Raw genomic sequence first — 21,177 nt, forward strand, 5'->3', positions numbered from 1 at the left:
GTACCGGAGCAAAGCATTAACACTCCGTGAACACATGTGATCCTCACATCGCTACCATTCCCTCCGGTTGTCCCGATTTCTGTCACTTCGGGGCCATTGGTTCCGGACAGCGACATGTGTATACAACTTATAGGTAAGACCATAAACAATGATTATCTTGATGAAACAATAACATGTTCAGATCTGAGATCATGGCACTCGGGCCCTAGTGACAAGCATTAAGCATAACAAGTTGCAACAATATCATCAAAGTACCAATTACGGACACTAGGCACTATGCCCTAACAATCTTATGCTATTACATGACCAATCTCATCCAATCCCTACCATCCCCTTCGGCCTACAGCGGGGAAATTACTCACACATGGATGGGGGAAACATGGCTGGTTGATGTAGAGGCGTTGGCGGTGATGGCGGCGATGATCTCCTCCAATTCCCCGTCCCGGCGGAGTGCCAGAACGGAGACTTCTAGCTCCCGCGACGGAGTTTCGCGATGTGGCGGCGTTCTGGAGGGTTTCTGGCGACTTCGACTTCTCCCCGTGCGTTTTTAGGTCGAGGCCGATAAGTAGTCCGAAGGAGGGCGTCGGAGGCCGGCCGAGGGGGCCACACCACAGGGCCGCGCGGGCCCCCCTGGGCCGCGCCGCCCTATGGTGTGGGGCCCTCGGGCCTCCACCTTAATTGTCCTTCTGGCTCCGTCATTATTCTGGGAAAATAGGGCCTTCTGCATAAATTCCGAGGATTTTCCCGAAAGTTGGATTTCTGCACAAAAACGAGACACCAGAACAGTTCTGCTGAAAACAGCGTTAGTCCGTGTTAGTTGCATCCAAAATACACAAATTAGAGGCAAAACAATAGCAAAAGTGTTCGGGAAAGTAGATACGTTTTGGACGTATCACCTAACATGATCAAGATCATCTATCTGTAATGCTATATGTTGTGTTTGTTGGGATCCGATGGATAGAGAATAATATGTTATGTTGATTATCAATCTATGTGTTGTTTATGATCTTGCATGCTCTCCGTTACTAGTAGATGCTTTGGCCAAGTTGATGCTTGTAACTCCAAGAGGGAGTATTTATGCTCGATAGTGGGTTCATGTCTCCGTGAATGCAGAGTGTGAAGCCCCTAAGTTTATGGATGTGCTGTTGCCACTAGGGATAAAACATTGATGCTATGTCCGAGGATGTAGTTATTGATTACATTACGCACCATACTTAATGCAATTGTCTGTTGTTTGCAACTTAATACTAGAATGGATTCGGATGATAACCTGAAGGTGGACTTTTTAGGCATAGATGCATGCTGGATAGCGGTCTATGTACTTTGTCGTAATGCCCAATTAAATCTCACAATACTCATCATATCATGTATGTGCATTGTCATGCCCTCTCTATTTGTCATTTGCCCAACTCTAATTTGTTCACCCAACATGCTATTTATCTTATGGGAGAGACACCTCTAGTGAACTGTGGACCCCGGTCCATTCTTTTACATCGATACAATCTGCTGCAATACTTGTTCTACTGTTCTCTGCAAACAATCATCATCCACACTATACATCTAATCCTTTGTTACAGCAAGCCGGTTGATACGCGTACAGCACGCGACCGTTGGGAACCCCAAGAGGAAGGTGTGATGCGTACATCGGCAAGTTTTCCCTCAGTAAGAAACCAAGGTTTATCGAACCAGTAGGAGCCAAGAAGCACGTTGAAGGTTGATGGCGGCGAGATGTAGTGCGGCGCAACACCAGGGATTCCGGCGCCAACGTGGAACCTGCACAACACAACCAAAGTACTTTGCCCCAACGAAACAGTGAGGTTGTCAATCTCACCGGCTTGCTGTAACAAAGGATTAGATGTATAGTGTGGATGATGATTGTTTGCAGAGAACAGTAGAACAAGTATTGCAGTAGATTGTATTCGATGTAAAAGAATAGGACCGGGGTCCACAGTTCACTAGAGGTGTCTCTCCCATAAGATAAATAGCATGTTGGGTGAACAAATTACAGTTGGGCAATTGACAAATAGAGAGGGCATGACCATGCACATACATGATATGATGAGTATTGCGAGATTTAATTGGGCATTACGACAAAGTACATAGACCGCTATCCAGCATGCATCTATGCCTAAAAAGTCCACCTTCAGGTTATCATCCGAACCCCTTCCAGTATTAAGTTGCAAACAATAGACAATTGCATTAAGTATGGTGCGTAATGTAATCAATAACTACATCCTCGGACATAGCATCAATGTTTTATCCCTAGTGGCAACAGCACATCCATAACCTTAGAGGTTTCTGTCACTCCCCCAGATTCACGGAGGCATGAACCCACTATCGAGCATAAATACTCCCTCTTGGAGTTACTAGCAAAAACTTGGCCAGAGCCTCTACTAATAACGGAGAGCATGCAAGATCATAAACAACACATAATAGATTGATAATCAACATAACATAGTATTCTCTATCCATCGGATCCCAACAAACACAACATATAGCATTACAGATAGATAATCTTGATCATGTTAGGCAGCTCACAAGATCCGACAATGAAGCACATAAGGAGAAGACAACCATCTAGCTACTGCTATGGACCCATTGCCCAGGGGTGAACTACTCACTCATCACTCCGGAGGCGACCATGGCGGTGTAGAGTCCTCCGGGAGATGAATCCCCTCTCCGGCAGGGTGCCGGAGGCGATCTCCTGAATCCCCCGAGATGGGATTGGCGGCGGCGGCGTCTCTGGAAGGTTTTCCGTATCGTGGCTCTCGGTACTGGGGGTTTCGCGACGAAGGCTATTTGTAGGCGGAAGGGCAGGTCAGGGGGCCACACGAGGGGCCCAGACGACAGGCCGGCGCGGCCAAGACCTGGGCCGCGCCGCCCTAGTGTCTGGCCACCTCGTGGCCCCACTTCGTCTCCTCTTCGGTCTTCTGGAAGCTTCGTGGTAAAATAGGCCCCTGGGCGTTGATTTCGTCCAATTCCGAGAATATTTCCTTACTAGGATTTCTGAAACAAAAAATAGCAGAAAACAGCAACTGGCTCTTCGGCATCTCGTTAATAGGTTAGTGCCGGAAAATGCATAAATATGACATAAAGTATGCATAAAACATGTAGATATCATCAATAATGTGGCATGGAACATAAGAAATTATTGATACATCGGAGACGTATCACCGGTGAGATTGACAACCTCACTGTTTCGTTGGGGCAAAGTACTTTGGTTGTGTTGTGCAGGTTCCACGTTGGCGCCGGAATCCCTGGTGTTGCGCCGCACTACATCTCGCCGCCATCAACCTTCAACGTGCTTCTTGGCTCCTACTGGTTCGATAAACCTTGGTTTCTTACTGAGGGAAAACTTGCAGCTGTACGCATCACACCTTCCTCTTGGGGTTCCCAACGGACGCGTGCTATACGCGTATCAATACGTCCATTTTGCATCACTATTTTATATCATAATTTACTGTTATTCATTGATATATTTCATATTTAGAGATGATACTATGTTATTCCACCTATTTTGCATGTTTCATGATTATTGGAGAATTACTCACCGGAGTCAGGATTCTGCTGGAAAAAGCACCGTCAGGATACAATATTTCTGAAGATCAACAATTGACGGAAAATATACCGAAGCTCTTATTTTTCCAGAAGACAGAGCCAGCCAAAAGGGGAGGCCGAGGAGGGCCTCCATGGGCCCTCCCCATAGGCCGGCGCGGCCACCAGGCTAGGCGTGCCGCCACGTGGGGAGGGGGCCCACGACCCCCCGGCCATCTCCCTTTCGCGTACTTCATCTACCCGAAACCCTAAGGTGCAGAGGACGATCGAGAATAGACACAGCCGCCTCTGCGGGGCGGAAAAACACCAGAGAGAAAAGAGCTCTCCGGCAGGCTGAAATCCACCGGGGAAATTCCCTCCCGGAGGGGGAAATCATCGCCATCATCACCGTCATTGAGCTGGACTTCATTGGGATCATCATCATCATCTCCACCACCGACACCGTCATCTCCACCGGTGCACTTCGTCTCCGCTGTAACATCTAGGGTTGAATCTTGATTATTTCATAGGGGAAACTCTCCCGGTGTTGATTACTCCTTGTTATTGATGCTATTGAGTGAAACCGTTGAACCAAGGTTTATGTTCAGATTGTTATTCATCATCATATCACCTCTGATCATGTTCCATATGATGTCTTGTGAGTAGTTCGTTTAGTTCTTGAGGACATGGGTGAAGTCTAAATGTTAGTAGTGAACTATGTTGAGTAATATTTAGTGGTTTGATATTTAAGTTGTGGTGTTATTCTTCTAGTGGTGTCATGTGAACGTCGACTACATGATACTTCACCTTTATGGGCCTAGGGGAATGCATCTTGTATTCGTTTGCTAATTGTGGGGTTGCCGGAGTGACAACAACCTGAACCCCCGTTGGTATATCGATGCATGAGGGATAGCAGGATCTCAGAGTTTAAGGCTGTGGTTAGATTTATCTTAATTATTTTCTTGTATTTTCGGATGCTTGCAAGGGGTTTAATCACAATTATGTATTAGTCCTAGGAAGGGCGGTGCATTAGCATAGGTTCACCCACACAACACTTATCAAAACAATGAAGATTAATCAACTATATGAAGCGAAAGCACTAGACTAAATCCCCGTGTGTCCTCAAGAATGTTTGGTCATCATAAGTAAACAAACTGGCTTGTCCTTTGTGCTAAAAAGGATTGGGCCACTCGCTGCAATTATTACTCTCGCATTTTACTTACTTGTATTTTACTTATCTGCTATATCAAAACCCCCTGAATACTTGTCTGTGAGCATTTACAGTGAATCCTTCATCGAAACTCCTTGTCAACACCTTCTGCTCCTCGTTGGGTTCGACACTCTTATTTATCGAAAGTACTACGATACACCCCCTATACTTGTGGTTCATCAGACATCATCCTCTCCGTCAGCCCAGCGATTCTGTGAGGGTATTTTACCCTTATCCATTATTTTGGTAACAATGACACCGTTGCTAGAGTATTTGGACTAATACATGTCTATGAGATTATGCCCAGGTATTAGCCAAATAGGCATAATGGTGTATCAATGGAACAAGAAGGTAAAGGGAGACCCCCCACTTCGACAAAAATGGAGAAGTACTGTTCAACATCTGGCCGGTCACACGTCCGGCCAGACTGGCCGTGGCATCGGCGGGCCTGGCGCCGACCGGCCCCTGGACCGGTGCACACTGGACACCATCCAGGGGAGTTTTCCTCTTCGCCCGGTGCTAGCCCGGCCTGCCACCCGGTTTGGACCGGACTGGTCCGATCTCACGCCCGGTCGGACCGGGTTGTGGACGAGATGCCCCCGCGCGGACCGGCTCTTGCTCCGATGGCAACCGGAGGCATGTACTACGCGACCAAGACCCGCCCCGGTCATGACCCGGTGCCAGGTCCGGTTTGGACCGGACGGTCCGGCCTGTGGCCCGGTTGACCGGGCTTATACCTGGCCATGCGTAGCCCGGCCCGGCCCGAAATTCCCAGGCCAAGCTCGACCCGACCATGCCCGAGGGCCGGGCCTGGGCCATCATTTTGCGCGATTTAAGGAAGCGGCCAGGCCCGAGGCCCGAGGCCCGACGGGCTTTCCTTATGATGGGCCGGGCTTGGGCCAAGATTTCCGGCCCGACGATCGGGCCGGGCCGGGCCTAGCCAAGATTTTCCGCGTCGGGCCTTGGTCGGCCCGGCCCGAGGCCCGGCCCGTCCCGAGAAATGCTCAGGTATAACCGGGCTCCTAGAAGAATTGTTGAGCTGGACAAGTTGCAACAACCAGATTTCAAGTGACCATATAAATACCCCTTCTCCTACCTCTGAAAAATTAGGCACTACATTACAAACTGTTCTTGAGCTCTCTCTCTCTCTCTCTCTCTCTCATACTCCATTGATAGAAACACCAAAAGCCTCAGATCTCCCTCCTCCTCCACCCAAACTCGAATCCCTCCGAGGAAAAGATAGAGGAGGCCCTGATATATAGTTCCATCGAGCCAAATCTTGTTTCCCTTGTATTCATCGAGATACTTGCTCTCTAGGGTTCCTTGGAAACCCTAGGTGGGCAAAAGAGGTCCGGAAGCATCCGGGCTGTGGATTTGCTTTTGACAAGACTGTGAAGGTTTGGAGGCTACCTCAAAGTCTACCACAAGTGAGTGAGCTATTCCTTCGTGGGATAGGCTCTGGAGAATAGGGTGAGCCTTCGTGGCATGGGGGAATCCTTCGTGGGACCTCCACCCCTCCAAACGTGATGTACCTTCTTGCAAAGGAAGGGAACACATGAATAAACCCTCGTCTCTGTGTGCTATTGTTATCCCTAATCGAACTCTTTACTTGTGTTATATTTGCTTGTGAGAGCCTTCGTGCTCGAGTTACTTCTATCATCATATAGGGTGCCTCACCTAGTTTGCATTAGGCTCACCTTTATATTCCGCAAAGCCTAATATTGCAAAGAAAGAATTAAAATTTGTAGAAACCTATTCACCCTCCTCTAGGTTTACCATCTCTGAACTTTCAATTAGTATCAGAGCCTGGACTCTTTTTAAGGGCTTCACAGCCATAAGAGTGATATGGATAAACTATTCGAGGGTCTGCTTGAAGATTCTAACCTTTCGGTTAAGGAGATGAAATCCAGATTCTTAGCATATGAGGCTGAGAAAAAGAAGGAGGATGAAGTACAAAGCCAAATGGCACAAATGAGTGCGATGCTTAAGAACCTGACTAGTGGGACTTCGGTCCCTCCGGAAGGTTTCCATGAAGTCAATCATGACTACCCCAAAAACACTTCACCCATGCCTCATATAAAACATAGTGGGAATGTTCCCCATTTTGATGGAACTCACTTTTCTTTTTGGAAATCCTCTATGGAGTCTCATATTCGTAGCTGAAGTGTGAAGATGTGGGAGATCATCGTGAATGGTTATCGGAAGCCACAAGATCCCATTAGGCTAACCTCCACTGAGTTCTACAACCGCCAACTCAATGCCTCTGCATGTGACAAGATTAGAAGTGGCATCAACCGCAAGCTCCTTGATCAAGTCAATGACATTGACTCCGCTAAAGAGCTTTGGGATCGGATTGTAGTACTTCAAGAGGGAACCAATCTGATCCAAGGAGCTCTCTATGAGTCAGCAAAGACAGAGGCAACTATGTTCATGATTAGAGAAGGAGAATCCTTGGCCGATGCCTATGGAAGGCTTGGTGCTCTTGGAGTAAAGATCAAGGGCCTTGGATGTGAAAAATACAATGATGGTTTTGAAATGAATGAAGAATTCATAAAGTCCAAGGTCATTGCCATGATTGCTGTCAAACAAAAGGATACCAACCTTGCACTCAACTTGCAAATCCTTACCAAGCAAGCTGATCTGAATGCAGATGATCTAGTCTCCTATGTGGCAGCTAATGACAACATTGCCAAGACAGGAGAAAGGCTCATGGCGATGAACTGTGCTGATGGATCCTCACACAACCTTGATTTGAAGGCTAGAGCTGACCAAGAAAGAGAAGAAGCCTATGAGATCGAAGAAGATGAAGAGATGACTTCAACTAGTGACATCGGGACAATTTTTTCTTTCTTTGCCAAGAAGTACAAGAACAAGTTCCCTATGTCCTTCAATGAGAAGAAGAAGAGAACATGCTACAATTGTGATGAAGATAGTCACTTTGCAAATGAGTGTGCTTATGAGAAAAGGGTAGACAAGCCAAAGTTCATCAAAGGGGTCAAGCCAAGATTGAAGCCAAACCCAATCAATGAACGATATAAGAAGAACAAGAGAAGATCCTTTGTTGGGGCTGAGTACATTTCCGATGAAGAGGAAGAAGATGAGGAGAAGGAGGTTGGAGTGGCTGGTTTGGCTTTCTCCAAACCCGGGTCACTCTTCACATATGATTACTCCAAGGATTACTCCACGGAGTCCTCAACTCCGAATGATATTGGTTCTTCCTTCATGGCAAGAACAACTCATGATGTTGACTCCGATGACTCTCCCTCCTCTACGACCGTCGGCTCTTGTCTAATGGCAAGGGAAACAAAGGTAATGAAATCCCCACCTTCTCTATCTAGTGTTCTTGATGATGAAACTATTGATAAAGATGAAGAGGCTGTTCTTAAGGGTCTTTTCAACGTTAGATGCACCCTCCGGGGTGATGCTCTTGTCAAGTTAGATTTCTTGATGTACTCCCTCAATGAAAGGACCGAGTCCATTGAGGAATTAGAATTTCTCATGAAAGATGAGAAACAAAGATTCAACCTCCTAATACAAGAGTTGAAAAACGAAAGGTGCATATCTCAAGGCCTTAAGCAACAAATTGAAACTTTTGAATTAGATAAAGTTAAGGACCTAGAAACTATTGAAAGGGCTCAATTATTGGCCCAAGAGCTCGATGCTTCAAAGAAGGAGCTTGAAGTTGCTCATGCTTCTCTCACTAGGGATCTTGACCACCTTGAAAAAACTAACAAGCTTGCTAAGGATGAGCTCAAAAAACTTGGAGAGAACCATGCCCTACTCCAAGAAACCTACAAGAAGGCTCTTGGATCAATGAATGATCCCATTATTGCTGACAATGTTGCTAGTTCCTCCACCTCATTTACTTTTTTTTTGCAAGGACCACCTCATTTACTTGTGAGCATGCCAAACTTGTTGAGGAACATGTTCGTTTGCAAGAGGAACTATCTTTGCATGTTGAGACCAATACATATCGTGAATCCTTGGTGACAAATATGGTCTCAACTATCATCCTAATGAATCGGCTTGTGAGCAAGCAACTATTCTTGAGGAAGCTAGGTTGACAAAGGAACTAGCCAAGTTCACCACCGCCAAGAATAAGATGGGATTGGATGACCTTTTGAGTAAGGAAAGGTCAAACAATCAAAAGTATGGACTTGGGTATGCTCCCAAGCCCTACAAGAAGAACAACTATAAGAACGAGAAACCCGCTCAAGAGAAGAACAAGAAGGTCACTAATATTGGCAAAGCCTCAAAGGGAAAAGCCACTAGTGGTGACCGCACGGGATCTAACAATCACTATGGTTTATTTGTTGATTATTATGGTGATGTTTATGCTAAATATGTTGGCCCTCGTAATGGCTATGCTTATAGAGGGTACTCAATTTGGGTACCAAAAGATCTTGTTGCCATTACAAAGGAACCATTAATCGATGGGTTCCTAAAACCTCTACTTGATTTTGTAGGGGTATTCCCCCGGTGGTCCAAAATGGGTGTTTGATAGTGGATGCACCAATCATATGACCGGAGGAAGAGGTGTGCTTGACCAATTCATAGAAGATGTTAATAAAAAGTCAAGCATCACCTTTATGACAATTCAAAGGGAAAGGTACTTGGGTATGGCAAGGTGGAAATCTCTAAGGACTTGTGCCTTGAGACGGTCATGCTTGTGGAATCCCTTGGCTATAATTTGCTTTCTATATATCACCTTGCAGATGCTGGCTATAATTCATATTTTACTAATTATTGTGTGAAAGTCGTTAGGAGTGATAACCTCAAATTGGTCCTTGTTGGATATGTGGAGAACAACCTTTACGTGGTTGACCTCTCGAAAAAGAGCCCCTCTCTCTCCACATGTCTAATGGCGGCCAAACATGACGAAGGTTGGCTGTGCCATCGCCGCCTTGGTCATGTCAATATGAGAAATCTTAAACAACTCCTAAAGGGTGAGCACATTGTTGGACGACTAACCGGCATTTCTTCTGAGAAATATCGTGTATGCAGTGCATGTGTAGTTGGAAAGCAACTCAAGAAGAGTCATCAGTATTGCCACCATGTCTAGGCCTTTGGAGCTCCTTCACTTAGATCTCTTTGGGCCATCACATTATGATACTCTTGGTGGGAGCAAGTACGAACTGTTCATTGTTGATGATTACTCAAGATACTCTTGGGTCTTTCTCCTTAAGTCTAAGGATGAGACCTATAGAGAGTTCATCACCTTCGCCAAGAAGGCTCAACGTATGTATGAATCTGAGATCAAGGCGATAAGGACCGACAATGGCACCGAGTTCAAGAACTACACTATGCACGAGTTTGTTGATGATGAGGGCATCAAGCATGAGTTTTCAGCTCCATACACCCCTCAACAAAATGGTGTTGTTGAAAGGAAGAACCGGACTATTATTGAGATGGCAAAAACTATGTTGAGTGAATTCAATTCACCCCATAACTTTCGAAACTACATTCGTGTCTTTGGATGCAAATGTCTTGTTAAGAACAATAAAGGGAAGCTCGGTAAATTTGAAACTAGAACTATAGAGGGCACATTTGTTGGATATGCGGAGAACTCCCACACCTATAGATACTACAACAAGTCCATAGTTAGTCTCCAAAATACTCACAGTCTACCAAAAGTTAGCCCCAAAATCCTATATACCAATTTCTAGATACTAGAATAGATTTCCGTCATAGAGACTATCATCATCACAAGCCAGAGCTGTCAAGAGCTGGGTAAAACTACCAATGACATTGTATTCTTCATGCACCACAATTGCTCCTTTCTTGCTGCCATCATTCTCCACTTCTACATGAGGTTGTACAACATCATTCTTCACTTCTACATGAGGTTGTACAACATCATTCTTCTTTTGTTTCTGCTAATGAAAAATCACATAATCAGCGTACCGTGTACAAGAATGATAGTATCATGTATTAATTTCTAGATTGCAACATACCTTTACTCCTTTTGTTGATGTGGAAGATTTAGTTGACTTGCGCTTTCCCTTCTGCAACTTATCAATCCAACTTTTGGCTCTCTTTGAGTTTTTGGATTGAACCTCCTTTTTCTTTAGTTGTGCGGCATTCAGAAAATTGGTTGTTTGTTGCACAACATTTTGGTCAACATTTTCTTGTCCATTGCTTGGTTCATTTGTAGGAGTAGAAGATGCATTGAGTTTATCCTCCAACTGTGGAGAAACGGAATCAAGTGCATTTTCTAACAACAAACAACATTCTTCAGAGCTGGCTATTTTTTTGGCCAAAGTGAGAAATTTATGGGATAGATTCTTGTATCGAAGCATAGCTTCTAGTTTTGGATTTTCTACCACATTTCTTCCTTGCCTATCCAATATACTTCCTTTTTGTGCTTCTCTAGTCCTTCTCTTTAACACATAGTGTGATGGTAATGTCTTTATATTCATCAAGTCAAGCACTTTCAGACCATGTGCACACAATATTCATGTCCTCTCGAAGATTCCACAAGTACATGAAACTGTTTGGGCCAAAGGATCACCGATGACTATGCGCTCTTGCTCAAATGTTCCATCCAAGCTCACAATAGAAACAACATATTTGTTATTTCCATCCAATGCTTTGGCGCAAGCAGCCATGGATCTTTCATATTCACTTTGAAAAGTTTCAAAAATAACCGGAGTGTACACTTTGCTTGCTTCCACCAACATAAGTGTGGCCATTTTGATCCTTCGTATGTTCTTCCTTGCCTCAAATTCAGATTCTAGTTCCTTACTTATTTTTACTTCCACTGTCCTCTCAAAATGCTTCAAAAACCGAACTATATGAAAATCCGATTTCAAATGGTTCTTCAATGCATTGTTGAAGCTCTCACTTAGTTGTGTACTTCGTACTCCCAAACTGAAAACATTTCTCATATAGCATTCGACCCATTTTTCTTTCAACTTGTAGATACTATCTAACCAAGTTTGCTTATGCACTTTGCATCTCATATTATCAAATGCTTCTTGAAATGTTGTCTTGTCCTCAAAGCCATACATACAAGCACTAAAATTGGAGAGGATATGAGATTCTTCATCTTCGCCTTCAACTTCACCTTCATCTTTCTCTCCGTCCTTCACGGGAGATAAATGTTTGACGACATTCTGCATTACGTGAAAGGTGCACAATCCATGGTATGATTCTGTGAATACTTTCTCTATAGCCTTCCCCATTGCTGCATCTTGATCGGTGTAAATAGTTTTGGGTTGTCTTCCATTATGGGCAGCTAGAAATGTCTCAAAAAGCCATATGAATGAGTCCTTTGTTTCATCCAACAATAGTGCGGCACCAAAGATAGTTGTTTCTCTAAACTGATTGAGCCCAAGAAAAACCCCGAATGACCTATATTCTTTGTTTGTGCCAAAAGTAGTATCAAACGTCATAACATCACCAAAGTGTGCATAGTCAATGATCATTTTAGTATCAACCCAGAATATGTGGGTAATATGCTCCTCACAATCATATTGCAGTTCATATTGGAATGATGGGTTCTCAACGATTTTGTCATGAAAATACTTCAGCATGCTACCGGCTTGTCCAAAAGCCAACTCTCGTTGTCGCTTGCACCGTAGATGATTCTTATGGTCACGACAAGTGCAGGTGAGGTTTAGTGGCCCACCAACTTGAAGACAAGCCAAGTCATGTGCAGCTTTTGGCCTAATTCCAGCATTATCGGCGGTTTCTATTTCAAAAGCTTGAAGTTCCGAAATTTTCCTTTGTGATGCCATCAAGTGTCGGGTTTGCGGCAAATGAAGTAAGTGATTATGTTGTAGCACAACTTTGATGACTTCATAATTTCCAGTCATCCGATCCAATGAAACAATTATTCTGAGCATCACACTTTGTCCTCATTTCAGCTCTAAAAAGCTTGGCACATGATCAATTTGCCCTTTTTTTCGAACGCCCTCGTTGGAACAAACATATTTGCATGAAGTCGCTTTACCATCAATTTTTTCTCAAATTAGTGTTTCTTTTCCTCACATCAAAGCCTGCTCGACCTCCATATGCTAGCCAAAACTGCCAAGCATCATCTGGAGTTTTGAATCTCAAACCAACTTTAGGTATCCACTTATCAGTCATTGCTTCCCTCTCACACAACAGAATATTCAAATTCAGTCAAATTGGAGTAACACAGACAACACCCAAATGCATAGTTTATCACTCAAATTCTGCAAAATTTCAGATCAACATAACAAATTACTCTTTGATTCAACTAAAAATCAAGACTGCACACTATTTACGGATATAAATCACAATACAAAAAATTGGTAGATTACCTCTTGGTGGCCAGCTTCAAAAACTGAATCCACGGACTGATCCTTGAGGGCTTCGCGTTGAAGATCATCAGGACGGCCGCGGTGGTGCTGCCCTCCTCCGGGGCGCCGCGAAGACCATCTGGTTTGGCGCCGGCAGCCTCCGCGGCGGCGCTGCACGCCGACCCCTTCTTCTCCGCCGCGAGGAAATCTTCTCAACCCAGTAGCGGCGCGGCTCCCCTCCACTTCTCCCGCCGGAGCCCTGCTTCTCCGCCGCGACGGCCCGTTCTCTCCTCTGCAGCGGCGCGGCGGGAACGACCGAGCTGAATCGAGAAGGCCCGCGAAAAGTCTCAATCTTGCCCGCTCTCGAGGGAAAAGCAGCGAGGCGCTGTAGCTGGTCCGCCTTTGCTTTGTTTCAGCCGTTGGATGGCCAGTGGACGCCGGATGAGAGGGGGCCAGGCACGTTGTGACTTGCTGTTCACAAGTCACTGAATCCCCGTCCGTCGTCTCCACTGCCGTGAGGTGGGTCCGGACATACCAAGCCGACCCGACCCGACCCGAGCCACCACGGCGTGCTCTAGAACTGACGCCTCAATTCCCCACCCCCAACCCTCACCGGCATCCGCCGTTCCTCGCCGCTATATATCCGCCCCGGCGCCATTTTTTTTTGGCTATTCGAGTTTGAGGTAAGAGCTTTCTTTCCATCCGGTGATTAGTTGAACCCCCTTTTTGGTCGCGATGGAGTGATTTCTGAAACCCTTTTCTTGCGATAAAGCGATTTCTTTTGATCACAGTCTAGACCAGATCCGCGCTGCGCTAGTGCTGAACCCCTTCTCTTGATCTGTAGCTCCTCCTCTAGGCCGGAGAGATGAAGAACAAGCGAGGAGGCGTGCGCACGAGAAGCTCGTACAAAAAGCAAAAGGCTGGCACAGGCGACGGAGGTGAGCCGCCGATTCTCAATTTCGGTACTTTTTTTTTTTCCTTCTCGCACGATCGATTTATTATATATAGCCACATATAATATAATGCTTTACTGAAACAAGGAACTTCGTGTCCGGACCCGGACAATCCTTTCGAAGAGGAATTCGGCAGCTCAAGCGATTCCGGCCAAGGTGTCTGGGCGGAACTGAGCGAAGGAGTCACGTCCAACTTAGCAAACACTGTTGTATCGATCGCTTCATTCGATGAAGGTGATTATACACAATCAGCCCTGGATATATATTTCCATCTAATACATTGTCGCTAGTCCATGATTGAAAATGTCATCTTGTGTAGCAGGAGACGTGATGTTCTTTGCATGTACGGGCATAATTATAAAAAACGACCCAGAGACTAAGATGACGAGCTTTCTGACTTCATTAAGTTTGGCTAGATCTATTGAAGATGACAGCAAGATCTTTCACAACATGACGGTTGGAACTGCCAAATTGTTTTTTTTTGTTGCTCTCTATTGCTTGCTTTTTGACATATGTACTTGTTGTCTGGCTTTATCGTCGCAGATTCAAGTGCGCCTTCCAGATAACAATCTTGAGCTGGGATGGTTGAACTTCTGGGATTTACAACACAACCTTGCTGTTATCAACATACCTCGCTTCCATACTCTTCAAGTAGCCTGTCTAGATAATCAGCGGCAATTCGAGAGTCATAGCAAAGTTGTTGCTGTAGGGCGTTGCTTCAACTCTGGAAAATTAATGGCCACAGCTGGAATGTTGACTGCCAATCCAAGTGGAGATTATCGTGCGGTCTCCACATGCCAAATTACTATGGTGTGCCCACTGTTCATTTCTCTCTTTAGTTTCCGTACATAGCAAAATAAATAATGGTGTCATGATATGATTGGCTAAATTTATCATATATGCACTCAATTATTTTCTGGGGGTGCACTAAAGTTTACTCCCCTTTTCAGTTAGAGAAACTTCCTTCAGTATCACTAAATTCTTGTGCTTGGCTGAGTGCCACTTTATTCTTTTTCTAGACTGGAGTTGGAGGGCCCCTCATTGATTTTAACGGGGACTTCGTTGGGATGAACTTTTATGCCAAGGAAGAGACTCCATTCTTACCAAGGACTAAAATTATTGAACTCTTGAAGCAGTTTAATGAAAGAGTCCCGCTCTGGTATGTCCTCGATACTCCTTGTGAGCCAAAGATTTCCAATTGTCTTGTTAGTCTTGTTAGCTCATAGGTAGTGTGTAGGAAGTAGCCTATATGTGTCTGCCAAAAGCTACTGCAACTTGTATTGCATAGTCCTATTTATGAGATACAAACTAGGCACAACGGCTAGATTTCTAAAGCCTTCTAGAGCTTTTTACTGCTAACCTTCTACAGGTTTTTACTGCTAACCAAAGTTTGCTATTGCCTAAGGCTTATATATGACTAGTACTACCAGAACATACTAGCACCTACAATACTACAAGAACCCGCTGGTCCTACTAGAAGGTACTAGATTAACTCCTAAGCAAGGATTACTCCTAACAGTTCTCCTCCTAATCCTTGCTCTTCATGCTTGACTTGATCTAGACCATTCCAATTCTAGAACGCAGATTTTGAAACTTTACTCGCCCAAGTGACTTTGTCAAAATGTCAGCGAGCTGATCTGATGTATTGATGAAGCTGGCGCTGATGCTTCCATCTTCCAAGCAACCTTTGATGAAGTGACGACGAATATCAATATGTTTGCTGCGCTAATGGAAGACTGGATTTTTGGCTAATGCCATGGCAGACTAGTTGTCCATCATTAGCTCAACTGTCTCAGTTTTTCTTCCATTAAGTTCTCCAAGTAGTCAAGCTAGCCAAATTCCTTGAGTTGCTGCAATTGTGGCTGCGACATACTATGCCTCACAGGAAGACGGAGCAACCACCCTTTGCTTGAGAGATTGCCAACTCACCAAGTAGTTGTCGAGGAAGAATAGTATGCCGCTCGTCCTCTTCCTGGTGTCAATGTCGCCGGCTAGGTCACTGTTAGTGTGGCTGCCAAAAGCTACTGCAACTTGTATTGCATTGTCCTATTTATAGGATACAAGCTAGGTACAATAGCTAGATTTCAAAAGACTTTTAGAGCTTTCTACCGCTAACCTTCTGCAACTTTTTACTGCTAACCACTGCTACTGCCTAAGGCTTATATATGAATAGTACTACTAGAACATATTAGCACCTACAATAGTAGAACCTGCTAGTCCTACTAGAAGGTACTAGATTAAATCCATTACTCTAAATGTCTTATGTATGCGTCTCCTTACACTCTTTTGCCCTTTTTTTTTACCTCTCCTAATTGATCTTATTATTTTTCTGCACATGCTTAGGAAAAATTAGTAATGGCCTTAATCAAGATTTGACGTAGTAATACTGAGGGAATGTGAGTTAGTTTGTGGATGTCTCTGTTACTCTGACGAATTTATCCCATTCTGCTGCAGTGCTAAGAAAGGACCTGGTATCACAATCAAAAGATTTCCCATACCTCATGAGTCTGATTCACAAGGTGAGAAAAACACACTCACTCCTTAAGATTGTAAGAAGTGTGCTATCAAGCAACTCATCACCACCAATGTTAATTTTCAATGACCATTTGTAGAATCCCCGTATGCATTTAGTTCTGTACTTTCATGCTTGTATCTATTATCATCCTAATATATGTGGTGCGCTACATACTTATTTCATACGAAGTACATGGGTATGCTATATGAGAATATACGCCTCTCTATCATAATGCTTTTCCATGTTAAAATTCTGCTCATTCCCCTTCACCAATCTTCTCCATTATAGGCAGCTCAAGGGGAGAGCAAAACAATAAGGGCCAGAAACCTTCCATATGTACTCTCTGTGATCCAGAATGTCAACCAGGTTCGGTCACTTTTAATGTTTGGTATTGATTGTTGGTCACAGTCCTTTATTGATGTTTTACCCTGTGGCACCAGGACTCAAGGATAAAATATTACAATGTAAGCGTTTTCATACCCGATGGCCGTATTCTTCTCCTTATGGTGAGTCGTTGCTTTCAGTATTCCTAATTATTATTTGTTAGAGTACGTAATGGGCTTGGGCTGGCGGTATAGCCCATTAGTCTTAGGATTAATTAGAGATAAGGGTCGTTTGCTTAGGGGTCAAGTAAACTTCTCTATATAAGGAGAGGAGACGTATCAATCTAATCAAGCAAGAATTAAGAAGGAAATCCCTTCCCTCTTGCTACCGGCCGTGGGCAAGGCCCCCGGCCGGCCCTCTCGCGCCATCCCTCTAGCAGCACCATAACACTTGGTATCAGCTTTCCCGGGTTTGATCATGTCCAGCCCTCCACCGAGTTCTTCCCACCCGCCGCCGCCGCACTTCGACGTCCCCGCCGTTCTCTCCCCGGCGGAGATCACCGCAGCCCTCCGCGATCTCGCTACCACGGTCCAGGAGATCCACCTTTTCCTGACCGGTCCCTACGGGCCGCCGCCACCGGCGACGCTGCTGGCGTGGCAGCCGACGCACCAGGCGGCCTCCGCTGCGATCGCTGGGCCGCTGCAGCCGACGCTGCTGCTGTCGTCGCCGCCACCCGACGTTGGGCTGCTGCAGTCCCCGCTGCCGCTGTCCACCATCTCCGGGCCGGGCCCTACCTCGGCGCCGGGGGTCCCTCTTCTCCAGCAGCTGGCCGCCTTCTTCCCCACCGAGATGCTACAGCAACAGCAGCAGCTTCTGCCGCCACCAACGCTGCCGCTGCAGCTGCTGTCCTCACCGACGTTGTCCCTGCCGTTCGGTGGGCAGCTGCAACAGCAGCAGCAGCTGCAGTCGCCACCAACACCGCATCAGCGGCTGCTACCGCCACCGACGCAGTCCCTACCTTTCGGCGGTGTGGGAGCGACCTTGGCCCCGGGCTCTACATCGACACCGCCCGGGATGCCCTTCCACCAGGTCCGTTTCCCTCCGTCGTCGTCACCACTTCCGGCTTGGATCACTATCCGCCACGTGTCGGCGGCGGTGAGGCTGCAGGCTGCAGCGCGTGGCCTCCTAGTGCGTCGGCATGTGCGTGAGATGCGTGATCTGCAGCTGCAGCTCCTCCAAGTTGCGCTTCGTTGCGCAACAGACCTCGATATCGTCCGCTGCGTCGGGGATCTTGGGCGTGCGGTTTCCCCCACAGGCGGCGGACATGTTGTTTTTCCCGCGAGCAGCGACCTCAAAGTCTGCGCCATCGACAGTCATCCGGCGGGGAGAAGGCATGGTGTCACCGACAGGAGCGCACCGTGTAGCACCACTGCATTCCGCCGCCGGCCGCCGCGCGGGCTCCTTTTGTCCCACTGGTTTCCATGGGATCCAGGTGGCTGTACAGGTGCACGTCCGATGGGCGGGTGGTGTCCACTTTATGTTCAGGGGTCAACAATAAAGCATCCCAGTCCATTTCAGGTTGTGAGTAATTAAAGAAGCCGAGATGTAAAAGGCTCGTTTTTAGGTGTTAGGCTTGTGTTGCGTTGAGTCATGGTTTGTTTAGGTTGCAGCTCGAGGACGAGCTGCATGTCCAGGTGGGGTGTAGTGTTAGAGTACGTAATGGGCTTGGGCTGGCGGTATAGCCCATTAGTCTTAGGGTTAATTAGAGATAAGGGTCGTTTGCTTAGGGGTCAAGTAAACCTCTCTATATAAGGAGAGGAGACATATCAATCTAATCAAGCAAGAATTAAGAAGGAAATCCCTTCCCTCTTGCTACCGGCCGTGGGCAAGGCCCCCGGCCGGTCCTCTCGCGCCATCCCTCTAGCAGCACCATAACATTATTATTAACACATGGTGTCATTAGTCACTTTACTATATTGTAATGATCAGGTGATGAAGAAAAAATTGAGCTGAGGTCCAATGGTTATCCCTTTCCACTCTGGGAGGATTGTGAGTTTATTTCTTTTGTCTTTTTTATGTTAGCTCTGTTCTGTCGAACATTTGACTGCTCTTTCTAGCACCCTTCAACTACTGAACCTTTATTGATGTGGCCAGTCCGCAGGCGTTTAGTTAATACGTTTGAAGAGGAATTTGGTGAAGATGTGTCAACCAAACTCAAAAGAAAAGTTGCTTCAAATATGCCTCAGAGTGTTGTGGCACTAGCTTCATTCATTCGTAATTGCATTCCCTCTCAGCCCCCACCTACTTTTGGTATCTTTTTCCTATTTCGTCAGTAAATCATGTGAATCATTACTCTTGTAGGCAAAAGAAGATGTTTTGCTTGCACAGGCGTAGTCATAGAATCCAACAAGTCCACAACAAGAGTTTTGACCTCCGCAAGTTTGATTAGAACTCCCAACAACGAAAACGTGGTTGATGATAAGTTGAAGGTTCTTACTCTGCTAATAATCGTGTAATTAACCATTTTATTTATTCATTGCAACTCTGGTTTAATCTCAACATATCACTCATTGCAGATTGTAGTCTGCCTTCCGGATAATCGACATATCCCAGGGACGTTGCAACATTATAGTCTAAATTATAACATTGCTGTCATCACTATCACGGATTTCTGCTGCACTTGGATAGCACAAATCAATGATAAGGTGCAAATTAAACCTTGTGGAGAGGTAGTGGCTGTAGGGCGTGTCCATAAGTCAGGTAAATTAATAGCCACAAGTGGGGTAGTGACTGACAAGACAAGTGAGCTTAGTTGCAAAGAGCTTGTGATCTCTACTTGCAAAATCACCAAGGTATGTTGTGTTTTTTGGTATGGTGGAAATAAACAGGTGCATCAGAATATGAGTAATTAAATCCATCACCACATCTGTGTGGCTTACAAATAATGTCTCCATGTTTTTTACCTTTGCATTTTTTTGTGCTAGGCTGGGATTGGAGGGCCTCTTATAGATTTTGCTGGGAATTTAATTGGCATGAACTTCTATGGCTTGGGAGAAACTCCGTACCTACCAATGAATATAATTCTGAAACTCTTGAGGAAGTTTGATGCAGAAGGGTATGTTTTTTTTTTGCATTTGTGTTAAAATTTGTACAATATGCAATTGTTTTTCATGTGCATTATATTCAAGCTTGATGAGTTTACTTGCCTCGATAATGCGTTTGAAATTCACAAGATTATGTAATGTTGGAAAATGTTACAGTTGAACATTACTTGAAAAAAACGTATTCTTAGAAAATTGGTACTTAATTACTCTTGTCAAAATCAGGTGAAATGAAAGGTGGGTTCAATCGTACCTGAAAAATGATCTATAACAGGCGAAAAGTGACATGCTTGTAGTTATATGGCTGCTATGCAAGTTAGCCATGCACTACAAATTAGTGCTTCTGCATTTTTTTTAGTCTTGGATGCCAATAAATCCTTTTACCCATTTCTGCATTCCCTTTGTGATTGGTTTACCAATTTGCAATATTCTTTAGTATTAAAACCAATTTTGGTTTTCCTGTAGGACTGTTGCTATTGACGATCATATCTCGAACAGGTATTGTTTATATTCAGTAACAAGTTGTTAAATTTAGATTTCTTGTGTTTTAACTCTTTAACAGGTGGCCCGTTCCCAAGCCATTTTGGTGCTATCCGACATGGCACGAGGCTAATGAAGAAATAGATCTCGATGAAGTTTTAGCCGAAATGCGTGTCCTCTGTTGATGAAATAGATGTAGATAAGCTAAGCTCCCTTGTAGCAGGCCATCGGTTCCGTTGCAGGATTGCCTTTATACAGTGTTGACGATTGTATCATTTTAGGTTGGTTTCAACTAATTAACTAAGCACACCAGCATTTCCCTAGCTAATGAGACGAAGCAAAAAAAATATTATCGTCCCAAGATATATGACAATAGCATTGAAAATGTAAGATGTACAGAATGCACGCATTGTTAAGAGCACCAGAAATTTTTGACTTTCCTCTTCCTGTCACGCGGAGTGAGCGTGAGTAGGATTCCTCGCTGCCGTGTCTCAGTGACAAGACCCCACTCTGATGCCACTGGCTCTGCCTCCACGTGTTGCCGCGACACACCAGAGCATCTCGTTGACATCGCGACCAGGATTCGTCGATGCATAGGTGTTCTTGCGGCACCACCCACACGGACAACTCTCAACTCGCCCCAGTGACCACGCCGTAGAATCCTCCCAGCTCCAACCATGCCTACTTAGGCTGCTCCACGACGACCATGTCTTCAAGGCCAAGCCCACCTCATGGAGGCAACATCCCCTAGTCAATCACCACGTGAGGCCGGAGGACGACGAGATGGAGGCCG

The 21,177-nt window shown here is 45.3% G+C and overlaps 1 protein-coding gene and 1 pseudogene across 4 annotated transcripts; one reads left to right on the forward strand and one right to left on the reverse strand.

The window, feature by feature from the left end:
- Positions 1 to 10,340: 10,340 nt before the first annotated feature.
- Positions 10,341 to 13,496, reverse strand: LOC127340603 (protein FAR1-RELATED SEQUENCE 5-like; annotated as a pseudogene).
- A 50-nt stretch (positions 13,497 to 13,546) lies between these two features.
- On the forward strand, positions 13,547 to 20,654 carry LOC127340601 (uncharacterized). 4 transcript variants are annotated; one of them, XM_051366340.2, is made up of 16 exons: positions 13,547 to 13,694; positions 13,803 to 13,949; positions 14,052 to 14,198; positions 14,284 to 14,420; positions 14,508 to 14,774; positions 14,984 to 15,123; positions 16,419 to 16,483; positions 16,768 to 16,845; positions 16,920 to 16,985; positions 18,793 to 18,852; positions 18,958 to 19,077; positions 19,165 to 19,292; positions 19,380 to 19,655; positions 19,788 to 19,918; positions 20,370 to 20,402; positions 20,467 to 20,654. In XM_051366340.2, the coding sequence occupies exons 2-16, from the start codon at positions 13,877 to 13,879 to the stop codon at positions 20,567 to 20,569; spliced, it is 1,824 nt and encodes a 607-aa protein (XP_051222300.1). In that variant the 5' UTR covers positions 13,547 to 13,694; positions 13,803 to 13,876; the 3' UTR covers positions 20,570 to 20,654. The 4 variants fall into 4 exon arrangements, with proteins under 4 accessions (XP_051222300.1, XP_051222303.1, XP_051222301.1 ...); XM_051366343.2 differs by having other exon boundaries at positions 14,287 to 14,420; XM_051366341.2 differs by having other exon boundaries at positions 13,550 to 13,694; positions 13,856 to 13,949.
- Positions 20,655 to 21,177: the final 523 nt, after the last annotated feature.

The sequence above is a fragment of the Lolium perenne genome, chromosome 3 (genome assembly GCF_019359855.2).
Source record: "Lolium perenne isolate Kyuss_39 chromosome 3, Kyuss_2.0, whole genome shotgun sequence".
In the NCBI taxonomy this organism is placed as follows: Eukaryota; Viridiplantae; Streptophyta; class Magnoliopsida; order Poales; family Poaceae; genus Lolium; species Lolium perenne.